At 36.3% G+C, this 24,832-nt stretch overlaps 1 protein-coding gene and 1 pseudogene across 27 annotated transcripts in view; one reads left to right on the top strand and one right to left on the bottom strand.

Moving 5' to 3' along the window:
* Snap91 (synaptosome associated protein 91) overlaps positions 1–24,832 on the bottom strand; it is a 114,961-nt gene that overhangs the window by 62,487 nt on the left and 27,642 nt on the right. For all 27 annotated transcript variants that reach the window (XM_076859951.2, XM_076859955.2, XM_076859962.2 and 24 more), the window contains exons 2-6: positions 10,589–10,731; positions 9,832–9,907; positions 9,029–9,131; positions 7,282–7,375; positions 5,355–5,466 (exon numbers count right to left, since the gene is read on the bottom strand). In XM_076859951.2, the coding sequence (XP_076716066.2) occupies positions 5,355–5,466; positions 7,282–7,375; positions 9,029–9,131; positions 9,832–9,907; positions 10,589–10,731 (528 nt within the window). The remainder of the gene's footprint in view (positions 1–5,354; positions 5,467–7,281; positions 7,376–9,028; positions 9,132–9,831; positions 9,908–10,588; positions 10,732–24,832) is intronic.
* Positions 18,802–24,254, top strand: LOC143401685 (uncharacterized; annotated as a pseudogene).

Below are 24,832 nucleotides of genomic sequence, written 5' to 3'. Positions count from 1 at the left end.
CTGTCTCAAAATAAAATATAAAAAGGGCTGGGGATGTGGCTTAGTGGTTAAGTGCCCCTGAGTTCTGTCCTTGGTACCAAAGGAGGGGGAGTCTTGAGTGGTTATTATTTTCCTGTTTTGTGTGTAGGGCATTTCTGGGGTTGAACATAGGGCCTTGTCCATGCTAGGCAAATGCTCTACCATTAAGCCACACTGTCAGCACTTGAATTGTTATTATTTTAATATAAAGAGAAACTAACTGCATTCTTAACACCATCTCTCTCTGAAGTCTTCCTAAAGAGAAAGTAGAGTAGAACATCTTTAAGTAACTGTTCAGGACAACACTAGAGAAGAATCACATGACTGAACATGTTTAATTGCAAAGACACTAAATCCATGTTCCTGAAGCAAAGATGGCAATAAAACAAGATGAGAGAATTTTTTCTGACTGGCTGTGGATTTCAGGAAGATGAGTAACTCAAAGATAACTGATGTTTCAGATTTAAAAGACTAATTATATATAAACAGAAATAAGGAGATTAGGAAGGGTAAATTTAAAAGTTCAGTTTTAGATATTCATAGTTTAGGTAAGAACACAACATCTAAATTTAAGTGTCCACAAATACTAAGACATGCAAAACTGAAGTTCAGAAGAAAGGTAAGAACTACAATAATGAATTTGAGGCTCTTCAAAATACAGATAATAGTTGTGTGTGTGTGTGTGTGTGTGTGTGTGTGTGTGTTTTCCAATGAAAAATATACAGAAAAAGCAGATAAGTAAATGGCTAGAAGTGAACTTCAGCAAAAGCTTTCATTTATGAGTGGGAAGGAGAAGAAAGTGCAGCCAGCGAAAGATAATAGGAAAGTCTACTCTATCTGATTTACTGCTAAAATCTCTAACCTGATACAAAGATATATTTGGTTTTAAACTTTGCATGTAGGGCAAGAATTGTTACCCACTAAAGATAAAACCTTTAAGACCACTTTGATGCTGATGATTGGTGCATCAGACCTTCATTCTCTCTCTGGATTCTTCTGAAGCCAGGGTTCTGGGTACAAATTTAGCACTACAAATGAGACAGACCTGTGGGAGATCTGGAAGCTAACACTGAAGAGAGGTTCCTCTTCTGTGCCTTTTTCAGCTATGCTTGTGATAGGTAAGATCATCAACATGTGAAATAATTCTCCAACAGCATTTTACTTTCTACCCAGCTTCTTGAATTTTTTTTTTTTTTTTTTTTTGGTGGGGGGACTAGGGATTGAATTCAGGAGCGCTCAACCACTGAACCACATCCCCAGCCCTTTTTTGTATTTTACTACAGCAGGGTCTCAATGAGTTGCTTAGTGCTTCGCTGTTGCTGAGGCTGGCTTTGAACTAGTGATCCACTTGTCTCAGCCTCCAGAGCTGCTGGAATTACAGGCGTCTGCCACTGTACCCAGCTGGCTTCTTGGATTTTGAGGAGTAATGATTAAAGCCACAGCCACTCGATATGACTCCTCAATCCCTGCATTATAGCTTCAGATTTTATTAAATTCCTTTCTATTTAGAGTATTGGGAGCAGTTTCTGTTTCTTAAATAGACACAGTATTTGGTACCTGAATTAGATGCAGAAAACAGACTTTCAAATTGTCAAATATAGAAACTTGGGGTTAGATATGTAACCCAATTAGATATGAAAGTGATGATCACTATGTCTAATGGAAAATGGGATCCTTAAAGTCCATGCTCTATACAGGAGCAAGTCAATTACTTAAATCATCAACTAAGTTTTTGTGAAATGAGCAGTTGGAATGCAGCTTATCAAACCATGGGATAGGCACCACAACAGGAACAAGGCAAATGGAAACACGGAGTGGACAGCTGCTCCGTCTCCACTGGAGAGCTTAAAAAAGAAAATGAAAACACAGGACTTTAAATTATTGGCTTAAGGCAAGTTCAGACAAAGGCACTCCTCCCCTAAAATAATCTTATCTCTTGCAGCCACAAGGTTGTCATAGCTGAAAGTCAGACAGGAGTCTGATCTTGTAAGTTACTGAATTATTGCATAGGTGGGAAAGTTCCAGACAGCCTCACTGTGGTTTCTCTTGTGAAAGTTAGGGTGTTTATTCAGGAAAAAAAAGGGGGGAAGGAGTACTTGTCTGAATCTAGCAACCTTAACTTTAAGGCAAAAATCTGGAGAATTAGAATGGATTCTAAAGCTGCTAGGCAGGAAAGAATATTATATTAGATTTTTAATGTAATTAATAATTATCAATTTGGGTGAAAATGTGAAAAAATGTGGGTTCAAATCTCTAGCATCTGGTAGTGGCTCTAATTATAGTGGTTTCCAAATTGAAGTCCTCAAGCCAACAGGAACAGCATTACTTGGGACCTTATTAGGAATGCAAATTCTTAGGCCCCACCTCAGATTTCCTGGATTAGAAATTCTGAGCCAGGTCCAGCAATATGAGTTTAGTGAAGCCCGTATATCCTGATGAATGTAGTTGAACACTGTTGAATTACTTTTTCTAGATCTTCTGCACAGGGACCTTAATCAGATTGAGTGTGAATATGGGAAAGGGACATGCCCAGACAATTTTGTTTTAAAACTTTTTTTTTTTCAAGTTTTAGCAAAATTAAATGGACGTGGACAGAGATTTTCCAGATGTGCCCTGACTCCACACATGCATAGCCTCAACCACTATGAACATCCCCTATTCTATTATATTCTGGAGCAGACTGTAAATGAAAAAGGTATAATTTTTCATTTAAATGTTTGGTAGAATTTACCAGTGAATCCATCTGGTGTCTGGTGCTTTCTATTTTAGAAGGTTGTTAATTATTGATCCAATTTCTTTTGTACATTATAGTCTATTCAGATTGCCTATTTCTTATTGTTTAAATTTTGGCAGATTGTGTCTTTTGAGAAATTTTTCATGTAGGTTATTAAATTCGTGAGCACAGAGTTGCTCATAGTATTCTTTTATTATCCTGTTCAGGTCTGTAGGATTTGTAGAGATATCTACTTTTTATTTCTGATATTAGTAAAGTGACCTTCCTCCTGGCCCCCTCTTTTAGTTAGCTGGCAATAGACTTGATCTTTTATCAATCTTTTCAAAGAACCAGCTTCTGGTTTTATTAATTTTCTCTGTTGATTTTCTGTTTTCGATTTTATTGGTTTGTGCTCTAATTTATTGCTATTTCTTTTTCTTCTTACTTTGGATAATGTGCTTTTCTTTTTCTCATTGCCCCAGGTGGAAGCTTAGGTGAATAATTTTAGACCTTTATTTTTTTCTAGTAAATGCATTCAATGCTGCAATTTTTCCTCTAAGTGCTGCTTTTGCGGAATCCCACATTTTATGATAGATTAAAAAAATATTTTAAAGTTGTTGATGGACCTTTATTCTACTTATTTTAGTGCCCAAAATCGAAACCAGTGCCCCATGCATACCAGGCAAGTACGCTACCACTGAGCCACACCCCAGCCCCCATTTTATGGTAGGTTGTGTTTTCATTTTCATTTAGTTCAAACTATTTTTGAATTTCTCTTGAGACCTCTTCTTTGACTCATGTGTTAATTAGAAGTATGGTGCTTAATCTCTACCTATTTGGGGATTTTCCAGTTTGTTTTTTTTTTGTTGTTGTTGTTGTTGTTACTGATTTCTAGATTAATTCTATTTGTGACCTAAAAGCAGACATTATATTGTTTATATTCTTTTAAATTTGTTAAGATGTGTTTTATGGCCCAGATTGTGATCTGTCTTGATGAATGTTCCATGTGAGCTTGAGAAAAATGTGTTGTCTTCTGCTGTTGGATAAAATAATCTGTAGATGTCCATTATATTCCATTGATGTCGTTAAGTTTAAATACATCCTTACTGATTTTCTTCCTGGGGGATCTGTCCATTTCTGATAGAGTGGTAAAATCTCTAATTGTACTAGTGGATTCATCTCTCTCTCCTTGCAGACCTGTCAGTTTTTGCCTCATGTAGTTTGATGCTCTGATTTTAGGTGCATACACAATAAGGACTGTTATGTCTTCCTGGATAATTGACCCCTCTGTCATTGTGAAGTGCCCTTCTTTATCCCAGGTTCCACAGTTACTCCAGCCTGAAGCTACACGGGCTTCATTCTATGAGATCTAAAGGTACTCAAGATGTTTGCAGCAGATTTAAATATTATAGAATGCCTCTGGCATGCTCCAGTACAGGCCTCTTGTGCTTTAGAGCAGAGCCGCATCTTCAGATAGCAACTCCTTTGGAAAAATTGTTGTTGTTTTATTTCTAGAGACTGAGATTCTGATCACAGAACTTTAAGTGATCCTCAGACCTAAATTTGGTGTTATTTAATGTACAAAACCATAAAGTTGAATAAGTATAAGTATACTCCATTATTAAATGGAAGTTTTAGTAAGACATCAGTTTTAAGGAGGTCATGAATCAGCAGGTAGGTTGTATGAACAGAAGGTTTATCTTCCCAGTGTAACTACTCTTTCTTCCATATTGCTGTTTTGTCCACATCTCCCTCAAATCATATCTATGGCCTCTGAGAAGCTCCTTATGACCAGCTTCTGAAGAATAAAAAATTCAAGTTTGGTTTAGAGATGGCTCCTCATGCTAGAACCAGCAGGAAGTGATCTGATGAATCATATCTCCACAAAGGGATGACCTTGACAGTAGAAAGAAATCTTCCTACTAAATTGAACTTTCAGCAGTGTATCTGATTTTCTACTTTATGTCAAAGGAAAGCTGACAAGACACATGGAACTACATCAAATCAATGATTGACCTGGATGACAAGGGACTTGGAAAAATTAAATTGAAGCCTGGTGACAAGAAGGTTTGAGGAAATGATAGTGGATGGACCTTCAGAATAGATAAATAGCACAAGATTACTTTTGTCCCATGTGAATGCAAAACAAACAGGCTCTCAATAATCAGAGATCACCATAGGAAGTGGCCATGATGTCAGAATTGGAAGTTGTGAATAGGCTGAATGACACAGGCTTCCCACCTCAAGGCTGATAATGTCTATCATTACCACTGAATCCTCAGTCAGCCAATGCCCAAGATCAATGCTAAGTTTCTATCATAGCATCATAGTCCAGAGAGACAGCCCCCTACCAAAGAACAGGTTGATGACTAATTCCTTTTACCTGAGAAGACAGTAGCAAACTCTCTACACTGAAATATCTTAAAATGAATTTCCTTCTGTAGTCCACATTGCTCTGCTAGCACCATCATCTGTGGACACATTCAGTATCATGGTTTCTTGCACAACACTGCTCCTGCCAAGGTTCACTTTACTGCACAAGAAGTGAGACAACAGACTCATCCCACAGAGTTTGTCAGTTTTAACATATATCCCATCAGCCCAACAATGTAGTTTCACCTACCGAGCAAGTTAATAACTCCATCATTGTAGCAAGCGAAAAGTTTGATAAGATCTTTGAAAAGAAGCATAAATGCAGCATTTATGACACCATTTGTTAGTTCATTTGGATGCACCTGGAAACAGATGAAAATTTGATGTCAGCTGCATATCATCAAGTCAATATTTTTTCCAAATTACATTAAAGTGTAATTTTACTAAGAAATCCAATTACTAAGAAATTCACTTGTATTCTACAAATGTTATAACTTTAGTAACACTAATAATATCAAAAGATGAATGGCATCTTGTTTTACATTTAGTTTTTAGTTTAACTTAAGTCAATGAAACCAGGCCTGTTAAAGATCTGTACACATTCTGTTGACCAATGAACCACAGATGAGTCAAATTCAGTGTTTGAACACCTGATTTCCTATTACTTTTACAAGGTTAAATTACATTTCTTCCATTTCTTGTATCTTAAAGTCTCTGTGACCATGAAGGTTCAGGCTCAAGGAGCCTGCAGTGATCTCAGGAAGAATGGAGGGGTTGTATCTTAGCCAGCTACTTCATTTTTAAAAAAAATTTTTTTAGTTGTCAATAGATCTTCATTTTATTTATTTTATATGATGCTGAGAATTGAACCCAGTGCCTCACACACACTAGGCAAGTGTTCTACCACTGAGCCACAATCCCAGCCTGTTAGCCAGCTACTTCTAAAACACTGAGACTCACAGCCATTCAACCATTCACTAAAAATGCCATTACCAACAAAGAAGAATATTTTCTTCCCGCTCCTCAGTCTTTGTTCACAATTCTTAGACTTTGTCCCCTCCACCCCCCACTGCTTTTATGACTTTTTTCCTTTAAGGCAGAAAAAACCCTTACCAAGGGTGAAGAAAGCAAAGGAAAATAAATGGAAAGGAAAAAAAATTAAGAGAATCAACTCATTCCATAGATATGTAGTTAAGTCCTTACTGTAAAATCTATCAAAACCAACAAGATGGTTTGCTGCCTTTACTGAAATTTCACAGGAATTAGGTGGTATGACAGGGCTCAATTATAGACTAAGTCACATAATCTTAACAGAGACTTTAAGCTACTAATATTTGAGGAAAGCCTTTGTTTTAGGCAACTATCAAAATACAGAAAAGCTGATGAGGTGAGTTAAAATTTTTCCAACATGTGAAAAAATGTATTATTTTCATGAGTCAGGTTTTCTTATTTAAATTTTTTATTTGGAGGTAACTATAAATTCACATGCAGTTTTAAGAAGTAATACAGGGAGATCTCATGTCCCATCTATCCAGTTTCTCCCAAAGGGAACATCTTAAATTATAGTCAAAAACAATATCATAATCAGGATATTGACAGTGACACAATCAACCAATCTTATTTCCATTTCCCTTGTTTTACTTGTACCCATTTGTGAGTGTGTGTGTAATTAGTTCTATGTGACTTTATCACATGTGTGGGTTAGTGTAGCTGCTGCCACCACAGCCAAATACAGATATAGATTTAAGACACCAATCACTGACATTGCCAGGAAGAACCAAAGATAATTCTCTTTGGTGCAGTGTCACCTAAGCTATCCCCATAAAATGATTTTCAACAGCAGATCAAGTAGGTTAGCTGCCTACAGGTAACATCTCGTAGATACTTCATCCTGTCAAGCACAATAGGAGGCCACCATCCTGCTCAGAACAGAAGGTTCCAAGAATTCAGCACTCATATTTTTCCATGACTTGACAAGCTACTTCCAAACTGGGGTACCAAAATCCTCTCTATTGTGCTTAACGGTCTAAGTATTCATCAAATTTATTTAAATGAAGAAGAAAAAAAAAAACCGAAAGCTGCTTCCTGAGGAAATCTCTGGATTTACCTGTAGCCCATCTTCAAAGGAAAGACAATACTGATTATATAAGGAACATTTTTTCTGGTGAGATACATACATCAAATTCAAGAAGTGCATCAATTTGTCCCTGCAGTATTGGCATACTCTTTAGTAGCTTCTCAGGAGCCATTGTCCTCATTACGCCATCAGCCCTACAATAAGTTTTAAAAAGAAAAGGATAAAACTTCCTTGCTTACAGGAAATCCAAGATATTTCTCACACACACACACACACACACACACACACACACACAGTTCCAAGCTATACCCCCTTCTCATGTTCATGTTCATCTCGTGCAGTCAACATGAGGCATTATGAGATTATGGCTATTTCCCATTCCTATATCCTCTTGTGCATTCTCAATCCTCAACCACACAGGTGATGCTTTCTTTCTATCCTCACTACTCTCAGGCAGAAAAGCAATGCAGCCTGATAAAAGAGGTCAGTTGAATTTTTGAATAGATTCCTAAAAATCTGTAACACAAATAATAGCCATTTTTTGTTCTTTTGAGGAAGAGATAACATGTCTTGGAAGTCTACACAACCTGTAGGCTGGGAATGCTACCACCATCCAGTGAGGAAATGCATGTTGGCTCAAATGGAGATGGCAGTTTAGCGGTAGAATACCCGACTGGAGGCTGGTGCTGGAGGGGGCATCAGAAGGGACAGTGTGCCCTATATATATCTGCAAACCTCTTAGGGAGTCCCTGCATTCAGCAATGGTCAAGGAGTGGCAGTATCACAACAGCTGAAGGAAATACCCGGGTTGATAATGGTCACCTTCAGAGTCTCTCCCTTCCCAGCACTGGAGAAAGCATCCCAGAGTGTCCTTAAGAGCCCACACGGGGGTGCACTGTCTTCTAAGAAGGTCATGGACATATTACAGAGAAGTCACAATAAACTGAGAACATCAGGAATGGTGGCAGAAGTCAGAGGATGGTATATGATCTAGAATCTTCTCTAATGATCAGGGATACAGGAAAAAAAAAACCCTAGTTTTGTGAAGTATTCACCTAGAAGAAACTGATATATTTTGAGAAGGCAAGTTTGCATTTTCCATCACTAAGTTGAAAAGGTAGCTCAAAGTTAAGTTTAGGTCAGCTATGACAAAGATACAGATATATCTTTTCATGTGGGTTCCTGAAAATAAAAATATTAAACCTTCTACAATACCTTACCATTTTTTTAAGTTAGGAACAGATAAAAGATGTGTACAAACTTTTGGCTGAACGCTCTTGACGAGATTCAAACATCTATTTAGAGGTAAATAAATGTAATTATGGATTAAAATTCAAGTATTTCAATGAGGTTTTCTAATCAATAGGTAATATTAATAATTAGTATGATTATGAAATGTGTGTATTTCTTTGGACAGTATTACTTCTTTCAAAACAGATTCCACAACACACACATTTTAATTTTGACCTCAAAAACCACTGACATAGCTATTGTCATCTACTGCTACTCTACTTTTAAATACATCTAGCCAATTCTCTCCCTCTTCAATTATTTAAAGGTGTTCATGTGTTTAAGAATTTGGCATTAATTTTAGCAAATAAAATTTCAGACCATGTAAACTCTGAGTAGCTACTCAGATTTTCTTTGCATGAAGACATAACAAAGTAGTGCATATGGCAACCTCATGGCTAACTTCTATAACATTATTTATTGAACATCTTTCAGGTAGTTGTAAACTAGGCCTTCGTGATCAAAATTAATTGGCACATAAGCTTCATTAAAATAAATCAAGTATGCTTCAAGGACGTATCCTGTTCTAGTAAACACGGGAAAGAAAAATATCATACCCTTTCTTCACTCTGGCAAAATCAAATGCCATCTGTCTGTATGAGAAAGCCTTTTCATTCAAATATCTACTATAACGCCTTATGAAGGTAGACATATCATAACCTAGGGGAGAAGGGAGAGGAAATAAAATTAATTAATAAGATACTTTCAGTTGTGCTTTGTGTAGTACTAAGAATTTTTTTTTAATTCCTTAAATGATGAGGTCAAATAATGTATCAGCAGACCTCATTTAAATTCCTATTTCCAGAGCCAAATCAGAATAACTAGTTTAGTTATTCAACCATCCTTTTACACAATGTCTCTTCTGATTTTTCATTGCATGTTTGTTCACTGTTTCAATAACAACATGTTTCATATTTAATCCAAGTAGCCCTCTGCTAATAGTCTACCTGCGTGATGTGTTCGCTATATAGACAGCCAGTAAGTATGGTGAATGAACAGAAGATTGCAGTTCAAACTCTATTAATCTACAAAGAAAATTTCTTCAATATTTAAATCATTTCAAAAAAAATTTAGATGGCATCTTTCATTTCACTGTCTTCTGCACCTTCATAAACAATCTATGGGTCTAGTATATCCACAGTTAATTTTTAATGTGAACATCAAAAATGATAAAAAATAAAATTAATATGGAGTTGTCTAAAATTGAATATTTAAAAATTACTTTTATAGAGTTACTTTTATATATTTTTTAAAATATAAATATAAATATTTATTAAGCTATGAGTTGCAGTGATTTTGCATTAACAACCTCCCATTAAACTTAAAGCATTAGCAAAGATAATTATTTAAATATTCTCACCATGGGATCCACTTTTGTCCAAAAAATTGCTGAGATTGAATAATGTATTTCTAGAGGCCAAATACTGAATAAATCTCTGAAACATAAAAATTAGAATTAAATGTCCATATTATCCAGTCAGACCTTTAAAAAATTTCTGACCAAAGGGAAGTTTTTTTTAAACAAAATTTCATTGTGATCTCTTTTATTGGTCATAAAGCTTTATATTTTTCTGATGTTCTCTAAGGGAGAAAAACTTTGACTAATACCCACTAAATTAGAATTAAATTCTATGATCTTTAATTTCTGCATGAAATAGGAATACTGAAAATTTCATAGAATTTAGTAGGTATTCTATACAAAAGGAATAATTGTAATTTTATCATTATTTTCCAAAATTAAGTATTTTATAACAGCTATTTTCACTCAAAGGAATAAGGAACATTTTCTAAGGGGAAAACAGTCTTATTGCTCCTCTCCCTTAACAACATTTTTTTTCCTCACTAATAGGGTTATATAGTATTTATGTTTTAGGCACAAGTAATGTTTATTGTCTTGGTATCTCTAAGACCATCTCTAACTTAAAATTTATTTTCATAAAAATAAACCAATAGAAGATTATGATTTTGTCCAGCTGATTTTGAACCATGGATTTCTTCTTCTCCAAATTAACAAAAATTTAAAGAGCCATACTCTTTTAACATTGCCATATTCTTCCATAAATGCTTTCCTCCTCTATCCACCCACCTCCCCCGCAAAATTAGTTTACTTAGCTTACCTCATTTCCATGCACCATGAGATGATGTGTGGTCACTAAAGCTTTAAACACAACCACCCAGCTGCTATTTGTTGCTCGCTCAAAGAGCGTGTCAGCCATCTGAGGGATATTAACATTGGTCTCGTTGGTAGCCTGGATCAAGTCTACAAAAATAAAAGACATGAATCAATGGTGTTAACCATTAAATATACAAATTCACCTCAGACTTTAAATATTTAATCCTCTTCACTAAACCATTACTTCGAAATTACTGACAAGAGTCAATTTAAAAAATTAAACCATAATAGTTTTATACATAGACACAGTAAGTACATTATTTACCCAATGTATTTATTTATGTATTCTTGAGCTTATTTTTTTTAGTTGAATTCTTTTCTGAATTTTATCTGTTTTTCTTGGACTGATATCATTTTTTAAATTACAAACTTCAGGAGAGCTAAGACTTATATTAATCTTGTTTTGCTCTAAAAACAATGTCTCAAATGTGTAGGCACTTATCCTACACACCATTTGAAAGCAAAAACTTAAACATGTTTTTTGAAGCATGATAGCTAAAATTAACCACTGGGATTAATTTTGAAGAGTGCTAATTAATATACTTATCATGTGAGTGTCAGAATAAAAGCAAAGAAAAAAGAATTCCATCATGTTTATCTAAGCTTTCATAGAATATCATGCATGCTTTAAATTACTATGATTTGACCTGAGTTTATAAGACAATAAAACCTTTAAAATATGTCCATATCTATACGTTAATATGACTCCAGGTATAGTGGGGATTATATAGTGCTAAACAGAGGGTGTTCAGTGTTCAAAAAAAGTGCTTAGTGTCAAAAAGTTATCTGGGGCAAATAAAGGTCATGCGATAAAGAACAAAAGAACAGAATCTAAGCCACACTGGGGCAGTGCAGTTGTGAGTGCTTCCATGGCACAGATGGACTTCTTAGGACAGCATATATAGCATGGGTTTTATTATAAGCCATATATACCCTGCAGAGAACCACATGTGATACCCAAATTCCTAGGACATCCCATGCAACAAATGCAGAGACAAATTCACCCTTTTTCTTACTCAAAATTTGCACCCAATAATCATTAAGCTACACATTTACTTTATCTCTATCCACAATAAACAAGGTTTGTAAAAATTGACAGTCTATCACTTAAGTGGCTCTTATTGTCTAAACTTAATGATATTAGTAATTGTTTGAATTATAAATGGAGAAGATTAAACTAAATATATATATAAATTATAAATGCTTTATATTTATTTAAAATTCCAGTTTTCATTCACTCCTATCCTGTCAACATAATATTTTCCCAGTATTTGCTTTCATTGTAATTCTACTCATCCTTCAGGAAAGCTTTCCTGGTACTTTTTTAAAATACAGTCCCACATGTGAACACCCTCTAATTTAACACCAGAATCACTCTGTTCCTGCTGTTTTTTCACATTAGATGCAAACCTACCACACCAAAACTCCTTAAAGATGGAGGCTGTCACGTTAATGTCTGTTTCCTGTACAGTGCTTCAGAGCTCTGCACAATAAATGATTTTTGAGCAAAATGTACAAAAAACATACTTCCCCAAAACATAAATACCTCTTTGAAAAAGAAAAACTCACTATGCTATAATATGGTTTCCTGAGATTATATCATGAATCTACTTTGTCCTTAAGATCCTGTGCCAGTCACAAATCTTCTGTTCATTTTATTATTGAACTGGGTTCTATAAACACAGAGGACCATTCCAGATTTCTGGGCTGCTACTTATTGAAAGTGGAGGAAAGTTGGTTTTAAGAGAAACACAAACTATTTTAGAGATGATAAGCTTGAAAGAGCTATTGAGGATCTGAGCTGAGATAAATGATGGGAGCCTTAAACACCTTCTAAAAACTCAGGAGAAACATCTGATCTAGATACAAAGTTGGGAGTCATCAGCAATTAAAGGGAAACTGAAAAACTATGCAATAGAATAGACAACCCAAAGATCAGACCAAAACCATGAAAAGTATGTATATAAATAAAAATCATAACTAAGAAAGGCCATGGTTTAAGATGTGAATGAAAAGTGAGTAAAAACACAAAAGCCCAGAAAAAAAATTGTAGAGCCAATTAAAAAGAACTTCAAAAATTTCAAGAAATTATTAGGAATCACGATGGTCCAATGCTACAATCCTGGTCGGTTGAACTGCAAGAACAGAATATGTAAGTAGAAGACAGCTTCCATGTGTGGCAGGGAAGGTATTAAACCTCGGCCCCCTGCATGTGAGGGGAAAGTGTCAGGGAAAGTCTTTGAGCTGTTTAAAGATGGGAGACATTAAGCATGTTTGAGGCCAAGCAGAAAAAGCCAAAAGGCATGAGGTGGCAAATCAAGGAGAGATAACTTATGGTAAAATTTAGAGGTAGATGAGTTCTAGAAACCAGGACTCAGGTGTGCAGGTGAGCCTGGGAGAGGACAGTTCCACAGTGAGAATAGATGCTGATTGGGAGGGAAGAATGACAATAGACACTCAAAGAATGTCTTTGATGAAGCAGTAAAAGTTATTATTTTCATTAAATAAATATATATATATATATATAAATTGGGGTCTTTCTGTTCTCCAGATTGGTCTTAAACTCCTAGAATCAGGTAATTTTCTTGCCTTGGTCTCAGAGTAGTGAAGACTACAGACATGTGCCATTGCCCCTGCTATTATACTAATCTTTTTAATATTCTATATCAGGAGCTGGCACACTATATGCTTACTGGAAAAATCTTGCCTACTTCCTATGTTGGGAAAGTTTTATTGGAACGTAGCTATGTTCATTTATTTACATATCATCTGAGGCTGCTTTCACACTACAATGACATAGTTGAATAGTTATAACAAATTCAGTTTCAACTCAACTCAGTGATCCATGAGCCCAAAATATTTGTTATCTGAGCCTTCATAGAAAATGTTTGCTGCCCTGCTCTATGTCACTAAATGGGAAGTGTGCATAAAACTTTTGAGATGCATAAAAGGATCAATAGCTGTTTCATAGCAAAGCAACTCCAGATTGAATTGAGGTGAACTAACTATTTTTTTCCTGAACCACTATTTTCACTTTAAAAAAATGTTTGACAGACTTCAAACTATAGTGATTCAGACTTGGTAGAGAGTGGGAGATATTTTTTCAAAGATAAAAAAAAAAGTGAGCTTGTGACTTCAAAGAAAATGACAGTACTGATTACCAATGACAAAATTTAATCTTTCAAACAAGCATCAAAATTTTAAACAACTCTCTCACAGCAAGCTTGACAGATTTCCTGTTTTCAGAAAATCTTTTGATATTATTGGTGACATTAATTTCATTTATCAATAATTATGTAATGAAATGTGTAAACGTTTGAAAGATGTTAATAACTCAATAAACTAATATTTTCCAATGACTAGTGAATAATGTTACAAAATAATGCATGGGTAAAAGATCCATTCAAAGTACAAGACAGACCAACAGACTTTAATATGCAGAATACAAAATGTTCACGGATGTGGTTCAGATTCAACAACGCAACTTCTTTTTAAGAAACTGTCTCTTGGACAGTTGTGTAGTACCAAAGAAGAATATTCAAAAATTTCTGAAAAGGCTATTTAAATAGTTCTATTTCCAACCACATACGTTTGTAAGGCCAGATTTTATTCCTATATTCAAATGAAATAAAACATTCTAGCAGATTGAATATAGGAATAGAGTAACAGTCTTCTATTAGGAAAGACACTGAGGAGATTTGTGAAATTATAAAACAATACCACCATTCTCACTAATTTTCTTTATTTGTAAAATCAATGATTTCCCCTAAAAGTATAATTTGTGTTAACATGTCAATAGGTTTATTATTGTCATTTAAAAGTGAATATTTTAAAACTTTCCCAGTTTTAGTTTCTAATAAAGTAAATATCTGACATAAGCAAAAGCTCTCAATACATAAATAAAAGTTCCTCAATAACTTAAGAGCATAAAAGAGTCTTGAAATCTGTTTAGAACTGCTATTTTCATATGTACCTAGAAAGAGAACTGTTCAGTAGTGGGGCATGCACACATTTAACTTGAAAATGTTTTTTCATAGTAATAACATCAAATTATGGTCTTACTAGTAGATTATGTATGTTTCTACTGCCCCACTTCCTCACCAAAAACAACAACAACAACAAAACTGGTTTCCATTTAAAGAATTTTTAAAAATTAAATGAAAGTAAAATATAGCTAAAAACTGCAGAAAAAAATATTTTTTAAATCCAAGAGAATTTAAATGCTTCTTGTCATATTTGAGTCCGCAGAATTAAAAGTTTTAAACTTAGGAAGACATAGCTGGTATCCGGTAGTTTGAAAAAAAGCTTTACTGAAAGTATAGTTTACAAAAAAAAAAAAAAAAAAGCCCCACACATATTATAATGTGTACTATTGGATAAGATTTAGAAAAATGTATTCATAAAATTTTCACAAAAAAAATCAAGAAATGAACCTAAGTCAACACTCATGGTTTCTTCATTCCCCTTTAACATTCTTTCTTCCCACTCTTACTCTCTTCCCTACTGCCCCTTGGCAACCACCAATTTAATTTCAGTCAATGTAAATTAGTTTACATTTTCTAAATTTTATATAAAGAGAATCAAACTCTTCTTTGGTGGGGAAGAGGTCTAGATTCCTGTGGTCAGCAATATTATCTGGAGATTCACTCACCTTGTTACTTGTATCAATAGCTCAGACCCTTTTTATTACTGAGATATATTTCCATAACACAAACATACCAAAATTGTTTCCTTATTTACCTGCTAATGAAATTTGAGGGTAATTCCATTGCTATTACATAAAGTTGTTATGAGTATTTATACACAATTACTCATAAAATAAATGGATATATGTTTTCATTTCCCTGGGGTAATTGCCTAAGAGTAGACTAGTTGAGTAATTTTTGATATTTGAGAAACTACTTCCAAACCATTCTATCATGTTACATTCCCAGCAGTGTATGAATGTTCCAGTTGTTGTACATCCTAGCCAAGTTTGGATATGGTCTTTTTAATTTGGTTTGCCATTCTAACAGGTGTGGTATGCATCTCATGGTAGCTTTTCCTTGCATTTCCCTAATGACTAATGATGTTATTTAATACACCTTTGTTTAGTTTTATTCAGTTGTTCTGGGCAGGAGTGTATATACTGACCCTCCTTGTTGTACCATCTTGCCACAAATTATGCATCTCTCTTTTGGGAGATTTTAAGCAACTGAAAATTTATCTTAGAAAACCTCTTTGAGGTAAGATAACTCATTCACAAGAACATGAAAGAAATAGTTGTAATGGGAAAATAACTTTTAGTCATTGTAAACAATTGTTCACTAAAATAAAAAATAGCAACTAATCTGAAAAGTGCTCCAATCTGTGGCTACTTATATCTTTTAGACTAGTTAGGCCTTATTAGAGGGCCTTCATTACCTCTTGCTTGGACTGATCTATGATCTCTTCTCTGGATCACCTACAGCACCATTAGATATATTTGTGGCAAATTAACTACCCAAGAGTAATCTTCTGAGCCCGGTGCAGTGGTGCACGCCTGTAATACAGGCTAGGGAGGCTGAGGCAGGAGGATGGTGAGTTCAACGCTAGCCTCAGCAAAAGTGAGGTGCTAAGTAACTCAGTGAGACTCTGTCTCAAAATACAAAAAATAGGGCTGGGAGTGTGCCTCAGTGGTCGAGTGTCCCTGAGCAATCCCCAAGTACCCTCCACACACACACAAAAAGGAAAAAGAGTAATTTTGTCCATTGAATTAAATATGAATAATTCAAGTATATACTTTATACCTTAAAACTTGAGCAAAAGGTATTTACTTAAAGCATAAGTTTAAGTATAGGGTTTCTATCCTATACTTTATCTTGAGGATAAGGCCTTTCATTAGAAGATTCAACTACCTTCTTGATATCTTCTCTGCCATAAATTACAATACCTTTTTGTGCTGTTCTCATTTCCTAGAATGTTTCTGCTATCACTCTACTGAGGTTTTATGTCCCAGGGTCAATCTCAAAAAGTTAAATTTCCTTTAATAATTCTTACCATGGAGTCTTTTCTGATAGATATTACCTTCAAATGGAAGAGAGACTTCAATCTTCTCTTCCAGGCAGCCTAGGAAGCAAGTTCACAGCCTGACTCTGCTACTTAAGTTAGCTGGATCATTCTGTGGCTCTATTTATGACTTAGCAATTAGGATGACATTAACTACATTACAGAATAGACAATGTCATTTATGCTAATTCTTACCTTATATACCACTGTTGTAGTCCTTATTACACAGAATTATAGTAATTAGTTTATATCTCCTCCACTAGAGCTACAGGTTCTAAAGGTAGGAATGAGGTCATATCTATATCTTTGGATCCTTGAAACCTAACACAGGCTTTGATGTATATAACTGACATATATAAAACACAATAATTTGAGATGGTTACAACTGGCTTATTATCTGTCTCAATCTAAAATAATTTAAAAATTAATGGTTGGTATTAGAAGAAAATTTCCTTTAATAATTCTTACCAGATATAATTGAATCAAAAATTAGGATTAGTTACTCTCTGTTTCATTGTTATATATACTTTTGTCAGCAGCCTAAATTTAGAAAGGCATCCTCTATTACATCTAAAAATCTCAGTCCTAAGTTTAATTATATGATTTATAAAGCTCTACTGGGACAAGTTCCCTTTGACTGAATGCCAGAAAGAAGAACAAAGATTGGTCATTCTTTTAGCGTACAATCATTGTCTAACTTTGAACTTCCACAAAAAGAAAATAAGAAGCTATATAACAAAGTCCAGTGACACACTAATATACAATTTTATCACATATTAGCAACTCACACTATGTGTCACATGATCTAATATATATGCAAAATTATATACTATAGTTATTTTAAATTTATTTTTCCTTTCCCTCTTTCCTTTCCTCCATCCCCCCATTATAGAATAATTTTTACATCCCCCTCATAATTCATTGCTGAATTCTCAGCCCCAATGTAACAGTATGAGGAAGGGTCCTTTGGAAGGTGATTAGGTCATAAGGGTGAAGCTCCCAGGAAAGGAATTAGTGCCCTTCTAAAATGGACCTGAGAGTTCCTTAGTTCTTTGTGCTATATGGGGACACAATGAGAAGTCAGAAGTCTGTGATCTAGAAGACCCTCACCAGAGCCTGGCCATGCTAGACTTCCAATCTCTAGAACTATAAGAAATAAATTTCTGCTATTTTTTTATTATAAAAACAAAAACTACTACCCACCCTCCCTTACTTCTTGGCTATCTCTTGTTAGTTGAGAAGCTTAAACCCACAAACACTTGTAAACAGAAACAAATTCTTCCAATTTGGACAATACAAAAAAATGATGTGGATGATTCAGAAGTTTTTCTTGTTAGCCTTAGTACAAATGACAGACATTAATGTTATCTCACCAATAGCTATTTCTTTCCCTCTTCTGCATCAGAAGAATCCTATCCCTGTCTATGCCCTACCTGTCAGAAAGCTAACACGTCACTTCGGGGCAATCCTGGCTTCCTCATAGATAGATGTATGAGCAACAGTCTGCTGAGGTCACTTGGGAAAAAACTTTCCTTTGTAATACAGAGATGCATGAAAACTAAATAAATCTCCATTCTCTCAAAAGGCTATAGCTAAGTATGTGTGTGAGATCATGACCACCTCAGGATAGGAGGCCAGACTTCACCAATTAGCTGAAGTAGCAGAGAGAAAACATGGAAAACACCTGGGTCTGCATGATACTTGTGGGCTCCTAACCAAACTTTAGAACCGCTCCACCTTCAGACTTACTGTTAAGGAAGACAGCAAATCATGTTAAGCCCTTAGTTTGAGCACTCTGTTACTTATAACCAAATGCATGCTAATAGATAGAAACTGAAACATGACACAGCAAAACAAAAGAACCAGGCCCATGACTTCTAAGGTATCTTCCAGTTCTAACACCTTTTGTTTCTCTTGCTGCTCCTTAATATCTCCAGGCATCTGGAGCTACTTGCCTAGAAGTTTAGCTTCACGTGAGTTGATTACAGGAACTAGAAAGAGGGTACAATGGAAAGTATTATATTTCAGGAAAGAGTGAAGGACTACTTTATTCTCATGGAGAAAGAGCACCTGATAATGTGACAAGAATTTATATGGTGTAAATCTTGCATACAGAAGTTCTGAGATAAGATGGGGAAGACTGAGAAGAAAAAGACTCTGAAGAAGCGGGCTGGACCTCCCATTCACTTCCCAAAAGAAGAGAGGGTGAGAAGTTCTGGGAGAACTGGGGCACATCTTGGAGAGGTTAAGGGTTCTCCATAAAATGCAAGTATCCAGTGAGGGCTTGCAGGGAGTGACACCTAAAGAGGAGATGCTGACAGCTACACAAATGAGAGCAAAGGAAAGGACAGCAAGAGCAAAAGAAGATGGCCCTGAAGTGTAAGTGACAGGAATGAAAAGGGCGAGAAATAAAAGAATAGACACTAAGCTCAGAGAGGGAAAGGAAAGGCATCTTGTAAATGTGCCAACACGATGGCTTTTATTTGCATAACATTTTTCTTTAACTAGGAGGGTATGAAATGGGAGCTTTTAAAATCTTGCTCAACTTAATACAACTGAATAATTTATTTGTATTTTTATATTACTGCACGTGATCTTCCATGGAACTTAGTTTCTAGAGTATTTGAGTAACTTCTTTCATCTCAAAGGAACAAATATATATATTCTATAATTTTTGTAGTCCTTTGTAAAAATATATACAGAAAAAAATCCCTGTTATGCTATTTATTCTCTGATAGGATTTTGGCACATTAAAAATTAGGAGATGTAACATATAGCACAGTTATCTAGTTTAGATTTTGAAGTCAGGCCAGACCTACTGTAATTACTTTCTATTAGTTAATAACTGTGTGACCTTGAGCAAAGCTGCCTCTTTGAGCCTCCATTTTGTCATTATTATGATGGGGATAATAAAAGCACCTATCTGGCAGCTGTTTTACTAACCTGGATAAGACAAGCAAAGTATCTAGCACAGGCCCTGATATCTTATAAGGAGTGTGTGTGTGTGTGTGTGTGTGTGTGTGTGTGTGTAGCGAAAACATACAATTATAATTGGTCACCTTTGGCTACCTAGATTGAAAAGGACTTGGCATACTTTGCTAATTAATTCAATTGATTCATTTATTAATAAATAACTACAGTGTGCCCGGCACTGTTTTATTAGCTAGAGATAGAGCAAGGAACAGAACAGACATGGGTCTGCCTTCAAGGAGCTCACATTCTAAGGGAGACGACATAGAGAAACTAGATATACAATGTCAGGCAAAGATGAGAAGCCTAATGAAAAGTAAAGAAAATAACAGGGTGGGTAGATAATACAAAGATAGGCAGATACAGATAGCTGGTATTATTTCAGATAGGGTGACCAGAAAAGGTCTCTTGGAGGAAATGAAATTCAAAGAGACCAAAATTCAGGGTCAATCAATCATCATGGGAAGGACTGTTACAAGCAGGGGAAACAGTAAATGCAAATGTGTGGAGATGAAGACACACCTGACAGGTTCAAGACAAAGCAGAAAACCAGTGTAACGGGAGAGAGTTGCAAATAGAGAAATGGTCAGGATCCTGATAGCTCAGTGTGTCACAGATCACAGGAAAGATTTACTATTCCACTCAAAACATTTCGAGAAATTGCTGGAACCTTTAGGTCAGGGGAGTGATGCAACCCAGTTTATATTTTGAAGAATTATTGTGGCAACTCTATGGAGCACAGACTCTGGGGAGAATGGAGTTAAAGAAACAAAGCAGGTGATTTCAATAGTTCAGGTGAGAGGGGATAATGGGCTTGTCCCAGTGCAGCAATAGTAGAAAACAAAAGGTAGGACTGCAGATATTCCAAAGGTTGAGCCAAGAGGAATAGCCGATAGATTGGATGGGTAGGTGGGAAGGTGGGGGACAGGTATAAGGTACTGAGAGGAATCAAGAATGATAAGCTTGTAGCACTTTAACAGTTGGATGAATTGCCTTCTGCACCATCTCTGGAAAAAAGAAAGTGCAGAGACGTGGCATGTGCTTGTACTTGGTTTCTCTTTCCATCAACTTCTGCTGTCACTCTCTTTGACCTTACTTGAGAGGCATCTCCATGCTCTGTCCTGATCATGTTTGAGCTACATCCAATGGCAAGTCCACTGTCAACACAGCACATGAGAGCAAAGTTTCAGAGTCCATCAGTTGTTTAAGAAGCACTGGCAAACTATACCCCCAAATGTTCTAAACATGGTCCAATTTGAGTTTCAGGCATCAGCAACTTCACAAAATAAACATTATGCACTATTGAGCATGACTCCAGAATGCAGCCCCATGATTTAGCTCCAAATAGCCCAACTGCTCACATGAGTTGAAAATCAGGGTCACATACTACTACGCCTTTGGAGTGGTGCAGTGGCTGGAGGGAAGAAAGTAGACCTTATGCCAAGTACTGCCAATCCCTGGGATTACAGAAAATTTTTACCAACAAAAATTGGAACATTATGTTTTTGTCCTTTAGGATTTGTATATAGCTACTTTAGGATTAACAATGTGACCCTAAACAAGTTATAGGACCTTCTGTCCTAGTCTTCATTATGGGTTAGAACTAATTACATATGCTCACCAGCCTTAATACTAACACTGCTTTTATATCTTGTCTTCTTCTGAGTGTTTTCTTATAAATTATTATGGGTTTCTCAAAGAATTCTGTGCTTTTAGAAGTAGACAACAATTTATATGAACAGAACTTTAAAACAATAAGTAAAGCCAGCATGGTGATGCACACCTGTAATCGCAGCTACTTGGGAGGCTGAAGCGGGAAGATTACAAGTTAAAGGCCAGCTCAAGAAACTCTGGGAGAACTTATTTCAAAATAAAATTTAGAAAGGGCTGGAGAGGTAGCTTGGTGGTAAAGCACCATGGGTTCAACCCCAGTAAAAAAATATATACCTATAATTTAAAAAAAGTTGACAGCATGGTAGAGGTAAGAGATGGCCCTTTGTAAAAAGACCACTGAAACAGAAGATCTTGATGTACTAGGCAATCCTCAAGGAATCTCAAGCCAGTTCTCTCAGCTGGCAGCAAGTGCTGGAAGGATGGCCTTTGCTGACTCGGTTGCTAGGGAGATTTTAAAAGATACATGCAGCTTGGGTTTCTTATTTCCTGCTACTGCCACAAGATGATCAACTACCTATGTCTAGTCTTCAAGTGTGTCAGGTAAATTAACGCATGACCTATTTACATGATGGTCTTAAGGTTTGGTTTCTCTTTCACAGAACCTTGGGCTAAAAAAAAGCTTTTTAAGAGGTTGTCTTTAAGTTATCACCCAAACAATATTTTCGGAGGGGGGCGGGTCTCTAAAGAAGACTTTACCATTTTGTTAAATTTGCCATATCCTAGCACTGAGCAGCCCTGTGTGTCTTTTAAAACATCAAACCCATATTCCCCATGCTTCAACCATAGCCCATCACTTCCTACTCTATCCTCAGAAAAGAAGAGCTATTTCATTGTCAGTTAACTCTTTATGTTCAACACTTCCTGTAGAACGCTCTGGAGCCATAAGGAAAGGCAGTGCCTTAGAGATAGGACTCAAACAGCAGAAACAAGGCATCGGGTTTCTGTTCCAATCAAGCTTCCTACCCACATATGTGAAACTTGTGTTTCCTAAAAATAAATAGTATTCAGAAATGGCAACTGATGCTGCAAGCATCTGGGATTTTTCTTCTTTGCTGTCTCTAGAACCTTATCTGGAAGGTGTCTCTAGAATTTTCTTCCATTTTTCATTCCAAGTCTCATGCAGGACTGAATCTTACCTACCACATTCCATTCCTTCTTCTTCCTTAGGTGAGAATCTTTGGCAGCATCTCCCAACATTAAATCTCTCTGACCTTACCCAAAGCCTTACTGTTTTTAATTCTTCAGAGCCTTCTTATTACTTCCTAGGAGGAAACATTCAAAAAAGACCTGAGTCTATTTTCTTTCTGAAATACCAAGAAATACAGCTTTAGCTCTGAAAATATATTTATTCTTTAATGTAGGATTTAAGTAAAAAGAGAAACAAAATATCCATTGAAAAGAAAAAAAAATCATTTAAGGGTTCCCTCCATTTATACCCTTAGTTACCAGGAAACAAGGAAAAATAGAAGGAAAACTGGAAAAATGTTTTATATTTCAGTAGAAACACTGAAGAGAAGTTGTTGAGACCACTTAATGATGTGGGAGAAAAGAAGTAAAGACTGGTTAGAAATTCAAAACAGATGGTGGATGGTAGCAGCAGAAAAGTTAAGAGAAGGTCAGCCCCTGAGGCCCTATCTCTTTCTGTAGAAAGAGGCCCTGTACAGCTGAGAGCATCCACCAACCAAGTCATTCCACACTTATCTATCCAGTAGGTAAAAAAGAAACCAAATTTCTAGTTTCTCTATAGTTTGGAGAGCAAGGTCAGGGAAGATCTTTTTGGTATCCCCAAAGAGAACACTGTTTTCAATCCTTAAAACGTTCTAACAACAATTAGTTTCTGTAGTATTTCAGGTTCATTATGATTTAATACAGGCTGTGGTGAGATACCTGAAGAACTTAAATACTAATCAGGACATTGTTCTAGACAGTCTTGGACTCCCCACAGTCTGGCCAGGTTGCTCCTGCCACTACTGCCAAGCCCTGCTCTTCATGAGAGGACAGCACTGGTGGCCAGGTGCACAAGTAACAGCACCTCATGCATCTGAGCCCTGAGAGGAAGGCACTGAGGAGGAAACCAAAAAATTAGGATGAAAGAAAGCTCAAAAGAGTGAGCTGGAACAAGTAGTAGATTTGGAAAAAGAGATTTTTTTTTTTTGCTAGAAAATCAGGTTTTAAGGGAGAAAATTCATGGCCTTGTAGCTGAGAACCAAAGGTTAAGACAGCATTTGGGGATGCAGGCTCTAGATATGGAAGAGCAAGTAGAGGTGGAGGCCAATGGGAATGGAGTGGGACCAAGTCTGGGTCTCACCCTTGGACGATGTGCACCTTTGCAGTAGCTGCAGGCCTAGTTGTCCCCTCCAGAACATCTCCCCATGAATTCTGATGGCATTGACTCTTCAGATCCTGAGTCTGATATTCTCTGGAGGATCCTGGACAACTTGGTCTGAGTTCTTCTAGTGTCCCTTCTCAGAGTCTAACAGCCTGGAGAAGTTCACTGAGGTCTACCCGGAAGAACCCAGATCCTTACTAGCCTTTTCTGTCAATGAGGATGTCATCAGCCAAGCTGGAAGTCATTCATAAGCAAATCCATTAATAAGCACATCCTCGCATCTTCTGGACCATCCTTGCATTTGGTGACACAGAGACACACAACTGTGGTAATAAAAATTGAAGAAGCACCTCTCCCTCAAAGAATGACCACCCTGAATTCATTCTCAGTGAGGAAAGAAACTGTAGAAGATGACTTCATTCCAGAGCTGTGTATCTCAAGTCTGCTTTCATCCAGCCACTGCCTGAGCCATCTTCCTGCCTGCTGGATGCTTACAGTGACTGGATATGAGGGCTCCCTTTCCCCCTTAAGTGACAGTCCTCTCTGCTTGGGAAGTGTCTTGGAGGACACTTTTGCCAATGAACTCTTTCCCCGGCTGATTAGTGTCTGAAGAGCTTCCCAATACTGTTGCTTCCTTGGTTATCAAACTGCCGGGAGGCTAGCAGAAAAGCTCATCCATGAGTTATTCAAAAAGCCAAAGTAGCAAGTGTATAGTTCAAGAGGATTTCTCTAGAATATTTGTCTGTTTAAATCTCATCAATGATCCCAAGTGTTGTCTTTTGACACCAATGGTCCATGGCATTCAGATACATCATTATAATTCTGAACTATAGATTTTGAGATCATACTTTTACCTTAAAGGCAGGAGTGTGCCCTTATGTAAAGGTCATTAAACAAGCATCTCAAAGTAAACATGGAGATTATAATGGCCTTTTGTCCTTTCTTTTTCCCTCTTCCTGGCATTCCAGCCTTGCCTCTGTTTTAGGTCTTTAGTATGCTTCTGCAAATAGGGAGAACACTACTGCATGGGATTCCTTTCCCCTCATGTACAGTTCAAGAAAAGATCTTGTAAAGTGATAAAAATTTACTATCCAAATACTTGATGGACTCTATTCCTGCTAGAGTGGCTTTTGGAATGTACTTCTCCATTTATCTAAAACTCCCTATGCAATTTAAAAATGCAGTACA

This window comes from Callospermophilus lateralis, chromosome 6 (genome assembly GCF_048772815.1).
Source record: "Callospermophilus lateralis isolate mCalLat2 chromosome 6, mCalLat2.hap1, whole genome shotgun sequence".
In the NCBI taxonomy this organism is placed as follows: Eukaryota; Metazoa; Chordata; class Mammalia; order Rodentia; family Sciuridae; genus Callospermophilus; species Callospermophilus lateralis.
This window is presented reverse-complemented; position numbering and strand designations above follow the sequence as displayed.